General features: G+C 32.4%; 1 protein-coding gene across 7 annotated transcripts in view; it reads right to left on the bottom strand.

Moving 5' to 3' along the window:
• Positions 1-4,985: 4,985 nt before the first annotated feature.
• The window catches only part of LOC138707659 (E3 ubiquitin-protein ligase SIAH1A-like), a 53,435-nt gene continuing 36,843 nt past the window's right edge, over positions 4,986-21,577 (bottom strand). For all 7 annotated transcript variants that reach the window (XM_069837378.1, XM_069837380.1, XM_069837383.1 and 4 more), the window contains one exon: positions 4,986-19,583. In XM_069837378.1, coding sequence (XP_069693479.1) covers positions 19,406-19,583 — 178 coding nt within the window. In that variant the 3' untranslated portion in view covers positions 4,986-19,405. The remainder of the gene's footprint in view (positions 19,584-21,577) is intronic.

Below are 21,577 nucleotides of genomic sequence, written 5' to 3'. Positions count from 1 at the left end.
CATCGGAAACCCGTACTATCCCGAAAACTTCACTTCAGCCTATTTTTACTATTGCGGATGATAGATGAAATGAGAGGGGAGGTGAAGTGTGTTGGTGGAATGGTAGAGGGAAACGGGAGTATCTCGAGAAAAAACTCTCTGTAACGTCTTTGTCCACCGCAAATTCTATCACAATCTGGCCGGGATCGAACCCAGGACGCCTGATAGAAGGTCAGCGCGCTAGCACTGTAGCCACAGGCGCAGCTTAGCTCGATATGGAGTGACAAATTGATGCTGAGTTCCGGTACTTTAATTTCATTAGCTCCGCACTGTTATTCAGAACCTCAATATACTCATGTCCAAAATATCAAAGGCATGCTGCAAGAGTATTATAAATTAGCGACAGCTTTTACGAATGTTGTAATTCAATAAAGTAGTGCCGACAGTATTTTTAACAATTTAATTCACACTTAAATGAAAAATGTATTGAAGTTAAATTTCATAGTGTGTCGGCTTCATTTTATTACAAGTTCTTTCCATAATATAACTTATTACATAATTGAATAAAAAAATGTTATAAAACCATATCAAATTAACAATTATAAACAAAGTGGGGATCAAGCGCAGATGTGTATTGGTAAACTTTATAATGCAGTTCTAGTTGTCTTCCTGTTCTGTCACTAGTTACAAGTCACTTATTTTGTATGATGTGCCAATTAAATTATTGCATTAAATTATTTAAAAAGTAAATTAATTTCGTTTTAAGTTTTCAAAATTTTCTTTTAAATTTTTACGTTTTCCATTCCTATTTTAAAAATTACAGAAAAACCTGACGTGTTACAGAATATCCCAATACAGATTCAGATTCTAGACACTTCAATTAACTGTAAATTGTAATTTTTGCTTATGAAGCAGAAAGACATTTTAAAATGCATACTGTACCAATGAATAGGGAATCTAATCACAAAGACTAGATCAGCTATCATCAACTGGCCTGCATACTAGTTCGGAGCGCTGAGACGCTGGCTGAGTAGGTAGCACTGTGCAGTGTTGAGCCAAGCCAACGCATCCCATCACAGAAGCCAACTTTCTGACCATAATTTACAATGTCTTCCTCGATTGTGTTCTACACGAGCATTGACACCTAACATTGACCAGTTAGTCAGGGGAAAAATGGATTAAAAAATCCAGGAAAACCAATCCTAATGATCAGTGAAAATAATTTTTATCATTTGTTATTTACATTATAATAAAATAATTTAGGCCTACTTCAGTCTTGTAACAGAAACGATAATATGTTTCATATGTTATACATAATAACAAATAATTGATTTTGTGACATATAGTGTCAGATAAAAAATGGATAATTAATTTTATTTTACTGATGACACTTGAACAAATGAATAGGATGACATGATTTTTAAAATTTAAATTATGGTTTATGATTTATTTAACAACGCTTGCAACTGCAGAGGTTATATCAGCGTTGCCGGTGTGCCGGAATTTTTGTCACGCAGGAGTTCTTTTACATGCCAGTAAATCTACTGACATGAGCCTGTCAGATTTAAATACACTTAAATGCCATCAACCTCGACCATAGAAGGCCAGCACTAAACCAAATGCGCTACCGAGGGCAACTACATGATTTAAATATTAGTAATGGATTCGATTTGTTTAATATTTTGTAACAGTGAAAATGCATTATAGGTCTGTAAGTTCTCAATTACTTTAATATGAAAAAAAAAAAAAACTATTTGCTTTCAAAACCGTTGCAATACATAACGAAAAAGTACAACTTGTTTCTTGTCTTAAACTAAAAAGTGATTTAAAAATCCATGAAAACCAATGTTAATGAACAGCGAAAATAATTTTTATAATTTGCTATTTACATTGTAATAAAATAATTTACTTCAGTCTTGTAACAGAAAAGATAATATGTTTCATATGTTATTCATAATGAGAAATGATTGGTTTTGTTATATATAGTGTCAGATAGAAAATGCATAGTTCATTTTATTTTATTGACGACACTTGAACAAAGGAACAGTATGACATGATTTAAATATTAGTAATGGATTTGACTTGTTTAATATTTCGTAACTGTGAAAATGCATTATAGGTCTGTATGTTCTCATTTCCTTTAATATGAAAGAAAACTATTTACTTTCAAAACAGTTGCAATACATAACAGAAAAATACAACTTTTTTCTTGTCTTAAACTGAAATGTGATTTACTTATTACACAGTTTCTCTTAAAATAAATTAAATACATGCTTCTTCTATGTTTATTTTTATTATAATTATTAGAGACCGATTAAAAGGGTTGAACAAGTGAACGGATGCCACTGCCATCACCTGATTCCTTCCCCCTCAATTCCTGCTGCATAGTTGATGTCTAAGGGTTAGAACTGAGCTGGCGAGCAAACTGTGCCTGCATCATAGTGCACTGAGATGACGACTCCTGGACTAAATAATGCATCTCATAAACCGCGTGCTGATTTGTTAAGTGATGGTTAAGAGGATAGGAGACTGTTAATGGTACAAAGAAGAATAATGAATGACAAGAATGGCAACTTAAAGGAGTGGGGGGGGGGGCATGGCTTGAATATTTATAAACAGCACAGAGTACAAATATTAACTTTCAGTACATATACAGTAAATACCAGCTCTACTGATGTCGAATGAAGTTCCTCACAATATAAACATTGTTTAGGTGATTGAAGTAACTTCTCTCGCAAGAGCATTGTTGTGCACTGTCTTACAATGACCCAGGATAATATAACTGCTATTTCCCTCTTTTCAGTACATATACAGTAGATTAGAATAGTAATATGCGTTACAAGAGCGGTATGTTGACATTTTCATGTTCGAGGAAAAGAGTGAAAAAGCAAAACGTAGTTGAGCTTTTTTAATTTCCGAGAACATGAAAACAAACATACCGCTCGTGTATCGTACATTATTTTGTGCGAAGATCGTTTATTACATACCTGAAAGAGGAATTTCTAATTAGTTGCAATGAAATCTCCATCTTGGTTTCTGTTCAATGACTGCAACTTTGGAAAACAAATATATGTATCTTCAACATTGTTCCTATAAAATGTTTTCTGTGTTTACTATACTGCAGCAGGCCGTGATATACGTCTGTCTTTTTTTTCCCCCCAGTCTATGATGAGTCTGGAATCTTATTGATTTTTTCACGGCTTCCTTAATGTTACTTGCATTACAAATGCAGTAACTTTTGTGGTGTTGTAGAGTTTACTTAATTTTTGCAAATATTTAAAAACAATAATTAACAGTGCAATTTAGGTGAAATTGCAGTGGTAAGTTTCCAATTTATAATTATTACTATATTGAACGTCTTTAAAAATAATATGTTAAAAGCCTAAAGCAGTAAAATGAATATGTCGCTTAAGCGGTAAGAAGAGGGAAATTGTTATGTGTGTTACGTTGGGAATACTGAATGTGGTATTTCACACTTACCGCGTATTGGTTTTGTGCGGAAAGCAAGCAAATACGCACGATCTCGCACAAAATAAATTTTTATATGTAAATAAAAACAAGAAATCAGTTATTAAACAATGAATTAAAAGCAAAGTTCACTTCATATTTCAAAATGTCAATTGTCAAGATTATCTGACCACTAAACTTCTCTCTTCTGCTGCTTCTTCCCACCCACAGTTCACATAATGAAAGCAAGCATAGTTAGTTGATACAAAACTTAACTTCAGTATATTAGTTTCCCGTCCTTTAGTTATTAGTCATGTTACATTCAAATCTTTACAAAATTAGGTGACAAACTTGAGGTTATGTTTTATCAGAGGTTAGATTTTTCTTCTCCATCCCGAGTATTCAAATGATGGAAGCTACATGTATACTAGAAAATATAACTGGAAAAACTAAAGAGCTGCATTAACCCTCCTGCTACCAAGAGGGGTAATAGGATTACCCCACTGATGATTTTTTAATATTGCTTCCATTTTTGTCCATATTTATTGTTTAAATTCATTATATTTGTCTGTTGTATGTATACTAACATTTTTAAAATAAGATTAACATAAATAATAATTAATCTACTTTAAGAAGTAATTCGCTTTATTCATGTGAGGTGATCTTGTTACCCCATTTGGTAGTCTGTCATGAAAATTCCAGGATATTAAATTCAACCTGTAGCTTAATTTTCTTCACTTATGAGTTTGTCTTATTTCAAATTACTCATATTTTCCTTCGTGTTATTTATGTCATTATTCATATTGTTATTTACATTATCATCACCTTAGTTTTCCATTTTTCTTTAATTCTTGTGTGTTAGGGTTATTCTAAAAGCGATTTTGTTAGAAATAATTATTAGTGAACACTATTTTTTTTTCCCCGAGATGACCATGTTAGTATAGGTGAAGTCCGAATATTTGAATTTCAACAAGGAACTACATTTTATTTTATTGAATTCATATTTTTATTTATTTATTTGTAGAAGTTTTGTAGATTTTTTACAATTTTATTTCATTATAAATAAATCTTTTGAAGATGTTCATGGTTGTATAGACTGTATTCCAATATTTCAATTTCAACAAATAACAGAGACGATTTCCAATTTATGTTATAGTACTGTGACATTCATAGCTTATAGCTGTGTTATCTACTATGTCAAAAGTATATAGCTTTGAGAACCTTGTCCTGAAATGGAAGTGAGGTAAGTTTAAATTTACTGTACACTGGTATGTTATTTTACAGTGTCACAAGTAACATATCTAAATTTCATTAATTTTGGTATACGTTTTCAGCAATATGGAATAGGACTTTTTAACCACAATGAATTTTAAAAAAATACAACGATTATTTTACATTTTCTGTAGGTCTACAGTCAATAATACATAAATTGTTAAATATTCCAAATGCTTAACAACGATAGGTATGTTACTGTATATGATTTCCTTCGTATTAGTAAGTTGTAATAAGCCTTGGTAGCAGGAGGGTTAAGGAAAAGAGTCTCCAAGTGAAACATAATATACTGTAACAAAGCAGTTTTTAATTTCTTCACAAATGCTACAACATTGTGCTTACAATACACTGTTGTAATTCATGAACACATGTACAAATAAATATACTTCATGTATATCAGGATACAATGTTTCACCAATCCAGCGCTGTTTTACTTTTATGTCTAATACATGAGGCAATTATTCCATATTGTGGTGGAATGTACTTTATAGTGATAAAATTTTAGTAAGGAAAGCTCCATGCTATATTCAGTAAACTGTAAAATTTTCTTGCCTCAAAACACACTTTCATTTCCACAAATACAGTTTACTAGTATATCCTAGAGTATGTCTTCATGTGACTGATGGTGGTAAGTACTTCATTATTTGAAGCAGCACTAAAACTTCGTCAGTTAACACTTCGATTCTGTTTTTCAAATCACTCCTTATATTCCACTGATCCAATTTTAAAAACTGACAGACTCTTTCTTCATAAATTATCATCAAATTCATTGCAGAATTTTTTGTATTTTACTTTTAATTGTAATGTGATTGTGTTGCTTTAGAAAGTAAATATATACATTTAGACAAATAGTTATCTACAATGTTCACATAAACAGTTTATATTCTTAGGAAGTCCCCTATTCTTAGAAGGACTCTAAGTTTGTTTTTATAAAGGAAAGATTCGCAAGTTTTAAAAGAAAAGGCAAAATAGAAATAAAAGAAAAGATGAAGAACTTTAACATTAATCAACAGTGAAGTTAGAATTCAAAATAAATGTAGCAAAATCATTCCTGTTTCTTATTAACAATGGTTCGTATATTCAGTGAATATTTGAATTATAAAATTTAAATAATAATTTGGATGCACTGTAAAATTGTTGGAAATGTTTAGATTACAGGAACAGAGTTCATCTCCTGTCCAAACCAATTTATCTACTTTTACTCATTCTTGAATTCACAATACAAACTGCATTATTTTTCACTTTCTACTGCAATGAAAACAGAAGAGCAAAGAGTAAGGGAAGAAACATGTAGATAGGAAAATCTTAACTGTACACTATACACAATGCATATTTAATCAGTAATCACTAAATAAATATTCTTAATAACCACAATTATTTAAGACAAAAAAAAAAAAACAAAAACTAAAAAAAGAGAGAGAGAGAGACAGACAGAGCGAGTATTAAGTTTGATTAATAGAATAAAAGGTATAAATGTGATGTCAAAGGCACAAAGCATTTAGTCATAAAATACGAGTTTAATTTAAGAGAGGACTGCACATTGGATAGTACATCATGTAACTAATTATGTGTATATTTTGTTTTTAGTAGTAATATTTATTCTTACGTCATATGTATATGTCAGAATTAGTAACCAAGCAACCAATCGATTAGATACTGGTGTAGCTCAGTTTGCTAAGGCACCTGCCTGCCGATCCAGAGTTGTGCTCAGGCATGGGTTCAATTCCTGCTTGGGGTCATTACCTGACTGGGTATTTTCCCCAAGATTTTTCCCGACTGTAAGGCAAATGTCAGGTAATCTATGCCAAATCCTCGGCCTCAGCTTCCTATCACCAATTCCACCGACGCTAAATAACATTGTAGAGATACGGCATCATTAAATAACCAAGTAAAATAAAATAAAATAAAATAGTCACGGACAAATGCACTGAAACAGAAGAACATCATTTCTAACAATGCTGTAGTTGTCTATGATAGGTCTTCTTTTAAACTGAATGTTCTGTACAATGTCTACTTGTACAGAGTGAACTATGATGTTCATACGTAAGAACTGCCAGTTAGAAAAAATATACTATACTAAGACAAGAAAAGAATGCAGTAATAACGTCATGAAATTGCTGAAGAATATCAAGTGGACGTGAGAGAACTCGAAAGGTAAATACTAAAGGAATGTTTTCTAGTGGGTTATTTTATGATGCTGCATCAACATCCCAGGTTATTTAGCGTCTGAGTGAAATGAAGGTGATAATGCCTGTGAAATGAGTCCGGGGTCCAGCACCGATAGTTACCCAGCATTTGCTCATATTGGGTTGAGGGGAAAATCCCAGAAAAAACCTCAACTAGGTAATTTTTCCCAACTGGATTCGAACCCAAGGTCACCTGGTTTCACTGTCAGACGCGCTAACCGTTACTCCACAGGTGTGGACCTAAAGGGACAAATACCATTTCCTATTGCCAATTTGTGAATTAAACAGATCTTGACCAAGTGGCAAGTCTGTATTGAATTGATAAATTTTCACCTCCATCTTTTCAATTAGGATGAACCAAGCATAAGCAAGAAAGGAAAGCAATAGTATGACAGTGACTTGAAAATCAACCAGATCTCTACAACAGACCCACTGAAGGAATCCCCTTCTCTTTCCACTCTGCCTTTAAAACGTTTTGTGAACTGTGCAGGCTAAATATTTGGTTCACTCTAAATGAAAATCACACACTGGTACTCATTTCAAATCGGAATCATAATCCTCATCTGTATACTAACAGCTCATGTTTTCATGAATACGCCAAAAGTGAATGAAAATTCTTTTACAAAATTTTAAATGTAATTTTGTTTTCTGAACTACCACAATGTACTACTATATAAGACTAGTAACAGATGAACATATTAAGAGGTGCAAGTTTGTTACAGAGCCTACTTAATGCCAAACTTCGCTTCAAGAACTTTCATTTATTTTAATTATAAGTTTACACTGATTCAGTTTTATTCCAGAATATTTCGTATGCAGTAATTGATAATGAAAGTATACAATATGAATTCAGAAGAATATGACATAAAACATTATAGAAATTCTTGTATCTTGCCATAGTAATAAAAATGAAACATGTTAAAATTCTAAACAGGAGTACATAAAATTCTGTGAAATTAAAAAACCAGCAATGCATTAGTTCTCTCAAAGTCAGAAAATATATGGAGTTATGATCCACATTTCTTAAAAAATAAATCAAACTAAAACCAACTGCAACATCTGAAGTGTTGTTTGGAAAATTGCATGTAAAATTAATCGACTAAATCAAACACTCACCAGACATAATTTTGATAACTGCATAACATAATTTTATGCTTATTTTCCATTCCTAGTACACCTCCAGATGATCATGCTCCCCTCTCCATTTCGAACTATACACGAAAGTGACAGAAGCATGTTAAAAGATGCAATACAGTATTTTGTACAACATGCCTCGAATTAACCGTGATTAAAATATTTGTAGCGTATTTAAATTGTTTGTTTGTTTTATTTGTGCATAGGCAATACATTAAGCACGAAATCGATCTATGTGTCCGTAATATCTGCACCCCACCCATAACTTCTAGGCCTTGTGTAGGTAATAAAGCTGTGTAACATTTAATAGAGAAATTAATATAGTTAATGAGCTGTGGGTTATGCCATAATTTCCAAAGAAAATTAGCTAATTAGAAAGTTTAGTTCACAACTTCTGATCCTGAATTTACTCAGGTTGAGACAAGGGAACTCTAAACACTGTTTGCTCTTTCTAATATTTACAGAGATATTATGGACTTTGAAGTAATCTTTAAAACCCCTCCAAAAATGTTTGTATGTAATGCAAATTTACTGCTTTCAGTTTTGCGAAATATTTTATTGCCATGATAGAATATGATATGGCGTTGTCAGCAAAGGAGCATCTTCTGCGGACCTCTGGAAGAAGAACTAAGAAAGAGGCTAGTGAAATGTTTTGTGTGGAGTGTGGTATTGTATGAGGCAGAAACATGGACATTACGAAAGTGAAGAGAAACGACTAGAAGCATTTGAAATGTGGATATAGAGAAGAATGGAATGTGTGAAGTGGGGAGACAGAATAAGAAATGAAGTGGCATTGGAAAGATTGGGTGAAGAAAGAACAATGCTGAAACCAATCAAGAAGAGAGAAGTAATTGGTTGAGCCAGTGGTTGAGAAGAAACTGCCTACTGAAAGATACACTGAAAGGAATGGTGAATAGGAAAAGAGTTCGAGGCAGAAGAAGATATCAGATGACAGACGAAATTAAGATATATGGATCATTATGCAGAGACAAAGATCAAGGCAGAAAATAGGAAAGATTGGAGAATGCTGGGTTTGCAGTGAAAGATCTCCCCTTGGGCAGAACATAATGAATGAATGATAGAATAAAGCCGATCTGAATTTACACTGTATTGTTAAATCAACTGTTCTCTATTTAGAATTACGAATAAATATGAAAATCGACTGATTTTATAAGCTTGATCGAAACTTATACGTATTTAACTACATAACGATACCTTGTAAAAATGTTCAACAACTTCATGGCAAATATGAAAATTAATCTCGAATTTGTATTTTTGTACAATTATACAAGTTGAATGGCAGTAATCCTATTTTTTTTTTTCTAAAAAAATTTCATGGCAGTGAAGATGATGAATAAATTTTGTTCCGCCGTTTTATAAATCCCTTAATAAATTTCATACTTTGGTCAACAGCAAATGGTCCATAGAAAAACACAGGTGGAGTGGAGGGGTGATGGAGGATGTTCAGTAACTGCTGATCTAAATATAAATTCACTATTAAAATATCAACATCCTGAAAGAGCAGAGAAATTCTAAACTAAAGGATACAATTACTCAATAGTGATAAATTCATGAATTATTTTTATCAAATTTTTGCCGGTGCTGGTGATTACTTTACTTCAGGTGTGATGGTAATAATTCAGTCACATCTCAAACAAAACAGAAGGTCATTTCTCACTAAAGTATATGTAAAACATTATGCATTTTACACCATGACTCAAATACTGAGTAATGACATTCATAAAATAATCAAACATGAAAATAAGATAACATAACGCAATATTAAATTGGGATTTCACTGTAATTAATGTTTAAAAAGAAATCACAATCATTTTATGTCTACATGATGTGAATGGCACAAAAAGGATGACCACATAGGAAGAGAACATCAAGTTGTCACTCAACATTACAACTCTCCACTTATAACACGAAGTTTTTGTTTCCTTGTACAATGCCCTAGTGCAAGACTACAGTTTCCGAAATTACATGGTAAGCAGAGAAGTGTGAAGACGTGATGTCTCACTATGAGGTCCTCCTTTTCAATTAGCATTCTTACTGCATCTATTATATCAACTACACTCTAAAGTCTTCAACTCCAAAACATTTGTCATAGTATCACTTCAGGCTCATACAATAATGTATTATATCACTTTCAATGCTATATATTGGTAAACAATTTGCAACCATTACAAATATTGATAGTTACAAACAGAAAACATCTTAATGCTAAAATAGTTTTAAAATGTAAATTCTTTTTGTTAATGAAACAGGGAAGATGATTATATGGCTGTATACGAGATTTATTTACATGGTTTCCTCACTTAAACTTTCTCAGCTGCCACATCCCCTGAGAATACATGACGAATTACAACATAGTTTCAACTAGTTCATCACAGGAAGGCATAGAACACAATATTACACTCACGAAGTGAATTTTCTTGACCTCACCTGTTCTTACAACTTTCTTTAAGGCAAGTGATGACATAGCTCGGCTATGTTTAACACATTTACTGTTCGGCAACCTCATTGTCAGCCTCTTCCATGTCTCGTACTTGTGTGCTTGTTTCACAGCATTCATCAACTCTTGCAATTTCAGCCACCTCTGCTGATGAATATGGTAATATCCCAGTTTGTCTGCATTTATGTATGTGTTAAGGATATGTATGTCTTCTGAATATATAATTTTTTTTAACATCCTGTTACCCCACGTCTAACATAATATATATCAGCCACAAATATAAGACGGAAAACATTACAACTAAAAATCAAGACTGGAAATAAGGCTACAAGAACAACAAGTGACAAAAGTTAACAAATAAACGACAAGGAATGGAATACAAACATCATACAACTAAAGCAACTCTGCAGTCACAATTAGACAGCAAGAAAACATGCCAACACAGAAGCTAATGTGAGATAAGGAGTTCATATAGCCTACTACATCACGGAATACATTACATGACAGTCCACGTGTATATAAAAATTAAAATGCAATTTCTGCAATGTGAACTGCCACTAAATTTAATAAATTTCTAGTAAAATGGTCAGCTCAGCTTAACCTTCTGTGTTTAGGCCTATTATTTTTCTTAGCCATCCAAATTTCGTTAAGTATTTTGCAGTTTTCTTAATTACTAATCTCTCATCTTTCATGGTAACAAACAAACAACAGTCTTCATCAGTATACTTTCATTTCTTCTCTCTGTATGTAAATGTCCTCCACTTAAAACAGTAAACACAAATCAAGTAATGCAGTGTAGTCTAACAAAATACAATTAAGTAATACAATAAAGTTCTGTATTACAGTTTTATCTCGAATTAATCTGTCAGAACTGTAAAATACACTCCTTTACTCTATAGGTCAAATACCGTTTGTTCACTTCATAAAATCAAGTCACGTATTCCATAACATGTATCTCAATGCTCAGCAGCGTTCTCTATCACTTCAAACCTAATTATCTGGAATAAAACATTAATACCGGTATATACTTTCACTTAACACCTTCCAACTCGGGTTACTTATTCCACAGCATAATAAAATGGAATAATAAATGTCAAAGTTTCGAACAACGATCAAATAATATCTAAAGTCAGTATAAACATTCAGCATACCTAAGTCACTATCAGTCATTCGAACGTCCACTCTATGTGCCGAAGTATACACTCCAAAAGTACAAAACTAAATTCACTGTGTGCATATTCTCACGTAAGATACATACATGACTGTGAATTCAACAATTCCTCAAATATGAATAACTGCAACTTTACTAAGAACGAGATGAAATACGAACATGAAGTATTACTATGCTCGTCAGAATGAGGAATTAAATTAAGTGTGCAGGTGACCACTCTTGCTGCATTACTGACAAACTTCAACAAGACATGATGCATGTCTGTGTAATTGATAAATGTTAATCTGTTCTGTTTTTTGAAACACAATTCAAAACATTGCAATAAAACTGAAGAAACTAATGGTGTTACGAAACAAAATATTTACTGCACCTTATAAATATGATTAATTACACGAATTAAATGCCTCGGACAATTACCCCAATAACATTTTTTAAGCTCGCAATTTCTTTTCTACAAGAAAGAAATAACTTCTAGAAGCACAATATATATTACACTGTAACAAAACATTTTCCTATCAAAATAAATAGCCTACAGTTTCACAGAATTAAATCTCCAAAGACGGAACTTGACAGTGTTGAAAGGTCCATTATATGCATTTGTGTGTTTCTTTTCAATCCCTGTATCACAATATATATGGATTCTCTCTCCACTCTCTTATTTTTGGTACATCCTCAAGGTTTCTCTTTCCTCTGGAAAACCATTCATTCAATTATTCCAAAACTTGTACGTTCATTAAAGCAAACAGATCATGTCCAGAATGTTGGGTGTCAATAAGCTCACTGCTATGATAACAGATCTCCTTTCTCAACCTTGAACACTCTTCACATAAGCTAGCTTTGTTTTTAAATATTGTATTGTGTTAAATGTTATGGCTATTACACTGGTATTGAGCATAACATTAGAGTCTTGTCTGTTTCCAGAGTCATACCAGATGCTTGATTGTAAGCAAGTCGTGTGCCCAGTCTTAAAGTACTTGCAGAAAAAGAAAAATCAAGAAAGTATCATATGATCTGGCCAAGGAAGTTATCTTTCATCAAAACAATGTGCACAGTCAAACCTTGTATTGTTATGGCTGCTGTAGCTATCACACAAAATGAGTTACTAGAACATTCACCTTACTTATCACATTTAATCTCAAGTAACTTCAGAGTGTCCCCAAAAGTCAAAAAAATATTTCCATGCAAATAGACTTTCTAACAAAGAAATGTTGGAAGCAGTGAATGAGTGATTGCAGAAATTGAAAAAACCTACAGTTTGAAAAATAAGGTAATCTGCTTTTTGAGTCTTTTAATGATAAGTAGGAGTGGAGCAAAGGAATCAATCCCAATATGTACACCTTAAACTATGTCATATTCCTATTTTAGAAAATTAAACAATGCAACTATCACATCCTGATTACTTCTATTACTGAAATTGAATTATTTTCAGCCAGAAAAATAATGTCGATATTAGACTTAAAACATCTGAAATGAAACTTCAAAAATTCAGTTAATGCAGTTTATTCTAAACGTTTATAAAGAAGAAAAAATATTAAATAAAACTGTAATGATGGATATTTAACATGTCTTCACAGATTTTTAACATTTCAGTGCTTGCATGGGCTACTATTGTAGGCCACTCTTTTTTGTAGTGCTATGACATCTTTGCGAATCAAGCGGCAACATTTTCCTTTTGCACACCTTTCCTGCACTCTTGTAACAATGCACCAATGCTGTTATAGCTCATGACTTCAACAGCTGTTCAGAATGAGTGATGAGTAAACCCGTAACTTTATGTCATGGAGCTGAGCAACTCAAAATATGTTCACTCTGTACATAGTAATTTTCACTTTCAGTTAAGTTTTAGTTCCAGTTTTCAAGAGAATGTAAGTTTAGAAATTAGTACAAGTATATTATTAGTGAAAGTTCAAAGTGTCAACATAGTAACAATAATTTACATTCACTTGCTGCAATCTCTCTATTAAGAATATTATGTATAACAATTTCCAAAAAGGATGTAAAATTTAAAATATGTAATATAAAGTTAAGCAATATAAGAAAAAATAAAATAAGGAAATGAACAATTAAAAACAAAAAATAATTGCAAACTAAAACAGATTAAAATAAAGGCCAAAATTGTAATGATTATAAGCAATGTAAGAAAAAATAAAATAAGGAAATGAACAATTAAAAACAAAAAATAATTGCAAACTAAAACAGATTAAAATTAAGGCCAAAATTGTAACGATTATAAGCACGAGCACTGAAATGTTAAAGTAGTGCCATAATTTAAAAAATGCAGTGAAACCTTCCCAAAGATTTTCAAATTACAATTAGCATGGAAATTTTACGTGTTGGTTTTGTGTCACTAACATCAATCCAAGAGAATTTAAAAAAATGCACACTATTCGTGAGTTATGAAATCAGATTTCAGAGAGCAATTTCCCAAGACTTTCAGGTTGAAATAAATAATGTTCTAAACAATAACACTTAAAATTAGAACTATACAGAGAGACTTGTTGATGTATTTTTGTGTTTTGATTTGATTTATTTTCTTGAAGTTAGAGTGTATACTGTGTTGTAATAAACACACAAAGGGAAAGAAAATATAAAATTTGCACTGAAACATAAAATATACTAGGATATGATTTTAAAAATCATTGTAAACGCATTAAGGCACTGTGAATGTGAGTGAGTGAAACTAACTCTATATGTAGTCCAAAGTAGAATTTAATGCCAGAAAACTTTCTATGTACTTTAATTTGAATTTGGTTTCACTACACATTTTACTGTTGATATCTTATTATATTTTAAATATAATAATCCCCTCTCTCCATCCGAAGTGTTTTTAATTCACAGCATAAAGCTAACAGATACTTAAACGAAAACAGGGAGAAGAATATTTACTGGATATATCGAATTATTATTTTAAGCTATAGTATAACATGTCTTATACTGTGCAGTTTTTAATGGAAATGGAACTTTTCTAGGCAAGGCTGAAGAGTAGCAAGTATTAACTGTGAAACATGTATAACAATAAATCCATAATGTACCAGATGGGCTTAATTATGGCAGTATTCACTACAAAAAAAAAATTATGGACACGAATATGTGACATTGGTAACATGATCATTATGTATGCAGAATATGACGTAACATAATTGTGATAAATACTTATGAGCAAGTACTTAATTTCCTCATGTATTCAAGAAAGGCAACATAATTTACATGAAGCTGTCCTTATGAATATGATTGAATGTTTTCATGAGATTATAAAAGATGGTCACCAATTTTATTAAAGAAATGAAGCTTCAAATAATAATAAAAAAAAAAAAAAAGAAATGCAAGGAGCAATAAAGAAACGACATTTTAGAAATATTTAAATAAAACAATACTACATCCAAAATTAATTTAAGGGTCCAGAGAGAAAAACATGAATATCAGCCACAAGAAAATCGAACAGAGTTAAAAGAATTTAAATTTTTGTAACTCTTACAATACTTCTCACAATATTCAGAAACTTATTAGGCCTAGTATGTAAAGGATTCACAATAAAACAATAATCTGACAGTGTTAATTTTAACCACTTTTTTTTTCCTAGAAAACTGGATCTTAGGTTAAAATTTACAGGGAAAAAAAGATTAATGTCCATTTTTTTCATAACTGTATAACACTATTTTTGTCATGGTTACAGAAAAAATGAATCACCAATATTACAAAAATTACATAACTCTTAAGTTTAACTTTGGTCACATTCTTCCTCAATAAAAGTGCTTGGTTCTGGCTTGCAGCTCCAATATTGTCTCTTCAGTTTGCAGTTATCGGTACAGGGTGGTAGCAACCGTTTAGCTTCCCTTGTCACTTGAACTCTCTTCATTGCCATCATCTTTCTTTATTGTCTACACAGATTTGTAGCTTTTTGCACTATTTCTGAGATGTTTCGCTTCATTATTCTGTCATTTATCTCTGTTTATTTTTCGTTTTCTGCTCTTCTTCTATACTTCGAATGGATTCAATTTCACCACTTTCTGATCTTCTCATCCAGTTCATTACTAGAGTCCATATAGAATGATCACAAGAAGATATGGCTGAGATAGAAGCCGTAAAATCTGGATCAGCCTTAGAGTTATCGAAATGAATAGAATCAGGAGTACTTTCATGGCTGAAGCAGTTATATCAGACAAAACTGTCACTATAGTCTATTCAATCAAAGGCCATTTCTACATGGGTCTCATTAATCAAAGAATTACATGAAATGTTCCACTAAATTTATAGAAGAAACAAAACAGAACATGTTTCAGAATTACTGGGGGGAATGGCTTATCTGCAAACGCAATGTGATTTCAATTCAGGAAGTATGACAACAGTGAAAGCAAAGTACAGATAACAGAATACAGAGACTAACCACCATCTTAATCATGCATTTTACTTGGATTTTAATGGACAGCGTGTACAAGTCTGCAAATAATTCTTTATGGCTACATTGGAAATTAACAACAGAGTCATATGAACAGTAATAGAGAAACAAGTTTCTTTTACCAGATGTATAACCTCAGGAGAATTAAGAGGCAAAGACGGCAATCATATAACTGTATCAGATGACGTAAAGGAAAGAGTGAGAAATCACATTAATTCATACCAAGAATCGAGAGTCATTACTGCCACTCTCATTCTATGAAAGAATATATAAGAGGTGGAAACTCAGTGACAGATTTGTATAGAGAAACAAGAAACAATAAAAAGTATGCAAACTACAAAATATTAAATGAAGAATTTAATTTTGCGTTTTTAATCCAAAAGCAGACAAAGAAGGAAAGAAAGAAAGAAAGAACTCAAACGACACACACACACAATGCAAAAGACCTATCCTGGATAGGAAATGAGAAAGACAAAAATTCAGATAGTTTGGTGACTATTTGAACTGCTAGCTGTATTGCCATATCCAGCATGAAATGCATCGTTTTTCTATTATGTATCGAAATTGAATGGATTTAATTTGACACTGTACGAGCTAGGAACAAATGATGTTGAATACTATGTATCGCATGAGGGACAGGCCCTTAGATGAACAAATGAAATAGGTTCCTCTATATGGCACTACCTATAAAAATTTGGAAGGTGATGTTGACAAGTCTACTGATGACAATAAAAAGAGTGATATGATTTTCTACTCGGATAATTGTACTAGATAAAATAAGGGTCAGTTCCTTATTGCTCTGTATATCTATTGATTTTCAAAACTGGATTTCATAAATTCCATTACCCATAAATTTCTAATTACTGAGCATAGCCAAAATGATGGGAATCAGTTATCAAAAGACGTTGCCAAAGAAAAAATCAGCACCCATCTACGTCCCTGACCAGTATGTAAGCCTTAAAAGGTACGCAAAAAAAAAAAAACCTTATGTAGTGTATGAACTCTGCCACGAAGATTTAAAACCTGTCTCTTCTAGTGGGAATCGGGAACTTCAACAGGAACTCCAAAGGTCAAACCTTAAAAATGTCAGATATTAACAGCATTTTGGTGAAGAAAGATCGTCCAGTAGAAATATTTTACAAAACTTCCTACAGTCACCAAGATTTCTATACTGTCTCTGTCCGAAATCCCAGAATACCAGATGTGGTTCCACACACTCTGAATTTGAAGAAAGCCTAGCTATATGAAACGGGAATCACTGAAGTCAAAGAGAAAGGACTACTATCTTTAACTGAACAGAAAATTGTTCCTGCATACTATTCTGAGTTTTATAAAAACTTTTAATGTTTATAACGTTTCTAGTAATTGATTGTGAATTCTGACATAATAATGGTTCCTATTTCAGTTTTGTGCCAATTGTTCACTGTTATTTTAAAAAGAAAATTGTTCCTGCATACTGCTCTGAGTTTTATAAAGACTCCCAATAATTTTATTAATTTGTTTGTGAATTTTTTTACATACCAATGGTTGCTATATTTTATTTTTGTACCAGTCTTCCATTGTTATTTACATATGATTAATAATTAAAAATGAGTTTTGACAATAATTATCGCCATAAATATACCACAGACCTAATTTCCATGCATAAAGTTCGATGATAATCTGACTCTTAATTGTTGAGTAAATCACATGTGCATGTTATTGAAACTTTAAGTTGCATTTCCTGATTTTTTTTTTTTTTTTAGTTGTGACATTGTTCCTCCAAATGAACCACATGTCATTTAGGATCCACATAGCCTTGCATTGCAAATATAATGGAAAACCATCATTTATAAATTATATGCCATGGACAATCAACATTTTTTCCCTGTACACGCTATATTCCAAACTTAAAAAAAATGTCCTATATGCACTTTTAGCCCGTTTTACCTTTTTGAACATCACTAAGGAACATTACAATCAATAAGAATTGGAAAGTCTTTATTTTTTCTTTTTTGTAACATTCATTAGTTTTCCCCTGGACCCTTTAATTGTTTCTACGAGAAATATAATATGAAAGAAAGGTATCTCTAATTTAATTATTTACAGTAGGCCTATGTACATTTTAATTACACTTTCTACCTACGAATCTTTTAATAAATATTGTTTCTCATGTCATTCATGCTAAAGGTGTACTCTTCGAAATCCATTCACCCAAATAAACGTCATATCCATTTAAAATATATTTACAAAGTTAGTCACTTGTAAATATTCTATTTAATAATTATCATGGACAATCTCGTTCATGAAGTAAGAACGAATTTGTTAAATCATTGTATAAGGAGAACTGCATAAAATGTCATTTAGAACCTCAAGGAGTTTCAGTCACCAAAGTTGTGGATGTGATGTGGTTTGTCAAGAAATAAAATCGAAAAAATATATTTTGAAATTTCATATAGGGGGAGATGGGGTACAGTGTAACATAGGGCTCAATGTAACATTTTGAAATGAGCGCCAATGAGTATGGTGATAAACCTGTTTCTGTACATGTTCTGGTCGGCAGGGGTTACGTTTTCACAGCATCATATGCTGGATGCATTTCTTGGTCTACTGTCCACTTGATCGAGAACAATGTGTTTCGTAGCAAGTTGAGTAAATTTTCATGATTGCACTGTACTGTATAGTCAATATCTCGTAAAATGTAATTGATATCCTCCGACTGTCTCTCTCTGGGTCATATGCATAAATAATACTGTGTGTTGTATCAAAATTGTCTGCCTTTATTTGAGTCCATAACCTCAAAGGAAATGGAAAATGGTACCATGGGGCACAGTGTAACAAGTTAGACTGGGGTTCAGTGTAACAGTGTTATGTCAGAACAAATTTGATTTAATTAATATAAAGAGTGTCCTAACAAGAATGCCGGATTTAATAATGTGAATAAAAGCAACAAACACAGATAACAGAACAGGTAACAGTGCAACCAATCAAACAATAAGACAATGGCGCTGTGTTCCAACAATGTCTTCTTGCTGTTGAGTTCATAGCACTATTATATGTTCTCATATCTGGTTTTGTTGCATTTACTCACATTATAATATCCAGCATTCTTGTTGGGACATCCTGTATTTGTCAAAAATAACTTTTTTGATACTTTGTACCCTATCACCCCCATATCCACCATCAATACACTGCTTCATTTACCTGCTTTATTCTTTTGTTTAAAACTGTTTGATATGAAAACCTGTGAGCATTGTAACTTTTAAATCCTGAAAGTATGAAAAAATTGTTGTGGGGGGGAAAAATAATATATATTTATACAATGGAAAGTGTGTGCCTATAATACTGTTGGCAGTGATGATCATCTCCATTATATATCAGTCTCAGACCATAGAAATGGTCACGTTGATGCCCAGGTTTCCATTGTCAGCAAAGAGTTGGGCAATGCTGGTATCGAACACAAGGCAGTCTGAATTCATGATTGCAGATGAAACACCTTCGTGTATTGACCTTGGTGTTGCTTCCCATGTAAGACGTCGCCTTTGGCCATTCAACTCCAATCTAAGTACAAAAATTATAATAATGAATTCAAATACTTTTCCACTCTTCCTTATGAAAACAAAATTTAAACAGACTGACTTAACTCATGATTGTAATTACTTCTTATGATAAATAACAAGAGCACAACATACTTTAAATCTCATGCACAATATGGTAATAATACACTTTTAAGACAAAAAAAATTAAGGCATCTTAATGTAGGGATTTCAGTGCACTGAAATCTTATGTATGTAATAGCAATGAAAAACAAATAATTACAATATAATGGACAATATGACTTTTCATTGCAGAATATCACAAGATATTACCACTAGTTACTTGCCGTTCTACCTTTTGCAGCTATAGTCCGGATCAGCTTACTTAATACCCTAAGGGTGAAACCTGACCATTTTTCCCCCATTACTACATATGCTAGTGAATTATGGTGATTTTCTAGTTTGAAGGTTGAATTTTCTTTTGCCAACTTCGTTTCAAATTTCGATACTGAGAAATACAACTGGTAGTGATTTTCTAACTGTTATGTTGGCAGCAGGAACAGCTGTTGTCGGTAGTGGAAATTATGAAAATTCAAATTGTTCTAGATTTCTGAGCTGATTACTGGAAGCTAGTGAAATTCGAACATACTAATAATTAATTAATATCAGAATTATAGTAAGACATAATAGTTATCTTATGTGTTGTGTTGTGGTTACAATTCAAGATTATAGTCCGATAAGTGTAAGTAAATATAACATGTGGTGTGATACATGCACTTGGGTTATCGATAGAAAATGTGCATGGAGACAGCATTTATAACTAAAAAAATCGTTTCACGCGATGAAACAAAATACATTTTTGGGTTAGGTCTCGTGAATCATAAACTGTTTAGTCAAAGCAATGAATTTCATGCTGTCAGACAAAACACATTTTAATATTAGATCATATTAATCTACTAATTTGCAACATAATGTGCGAGAGCTCCAGGTGAAAAATACAGGCCTACTCTTTCACAAATTATTGAACCATTTAGAAAATACCTCCCAACATAAAGATGAGATGTAGTAAATAAGTAAATAAGCAAGACATCGTTATTGCTAATAGTATATTATTATTATTATTATTGTACATGTCATTGTGATTTTACCCTCTTTGGTGATATCTGGTATTGTTGGCAACACTGAAGAGATGGTCAAATTAGCCTTTTAGGAACTGCTCTTACATGATCCTCACTATACATATTGAGACATACGATCTGACATAGTCACACAGAACTCTGCTGACAAAATAGTGAAACAAGCCTATGATCTTTATCCAGTACCTTATACACTAATAGCCCTTAGAAAATGTGTATACGAGCAGCCAACAAACAAATTATTACACAGTGAATAATAGATGATCCTCACGTAAAACAGGGCGAGAATTTTAAGAGATATACAACATGAACCCTCAGATCAGTCTGACACCAGACATATTTGTATATGAGCCGTTGAGAGCAGAAGTGGTGTAAGTCAAGAATGGATAATGAGGGTTAAAGTGAACATTCTGTAAAATACAGCACAAAGTAGCAATTAATATTCAATTTATTTAAACTATTAGTACTCAGTGGATAGCACGAAGGACATATTAATTGCTATTTTGCGCTGCATTTTACGTAATTTTTACTTTAAACATCATTACCCAATTTTGACTTACATCACTTCTGCTCTGAGCGGCTCACATTATTAATAAGTCTTATGGGTATCGGTAATCACTGCTGAAGTCTACAAGAGACTGAGACAGCGGCGGATTTTCAGGGGAGGCAAGGGAGGCCGTGCCTCCCCTAATATTTTACCAGAACACAATATGACAGTATTAATTCCAACTGAATTAAGATCAGAAACAAGTTCTAGCAAATGACGAACATTTTTACTTTTACATTAATTTTACTATTCACTACGACTAAAATGTAAGTTATGTAAAGTCGATCACATTCAGTTGGTGATGTCCGCTCGCTATACTGTGGATAGTACAAATAA

Source organism: Periplaneta americana, chromosome 10, assembly GCF_040183065.1.
Source record: "Periplaneta americana isolate PAMFEO1 chromosome 10, P.americana_PAMFEO1_priV1, whole genome shotgun sequence".
NCBI lineage: Eukaryota > Metazoa > Arthropoda > Insecta > Blattodea > Blattidae > Periplaneta > Periplaneta americana.
This window is presented reverse-complemented; position numbering and strand designations above follow the sequence as displayed.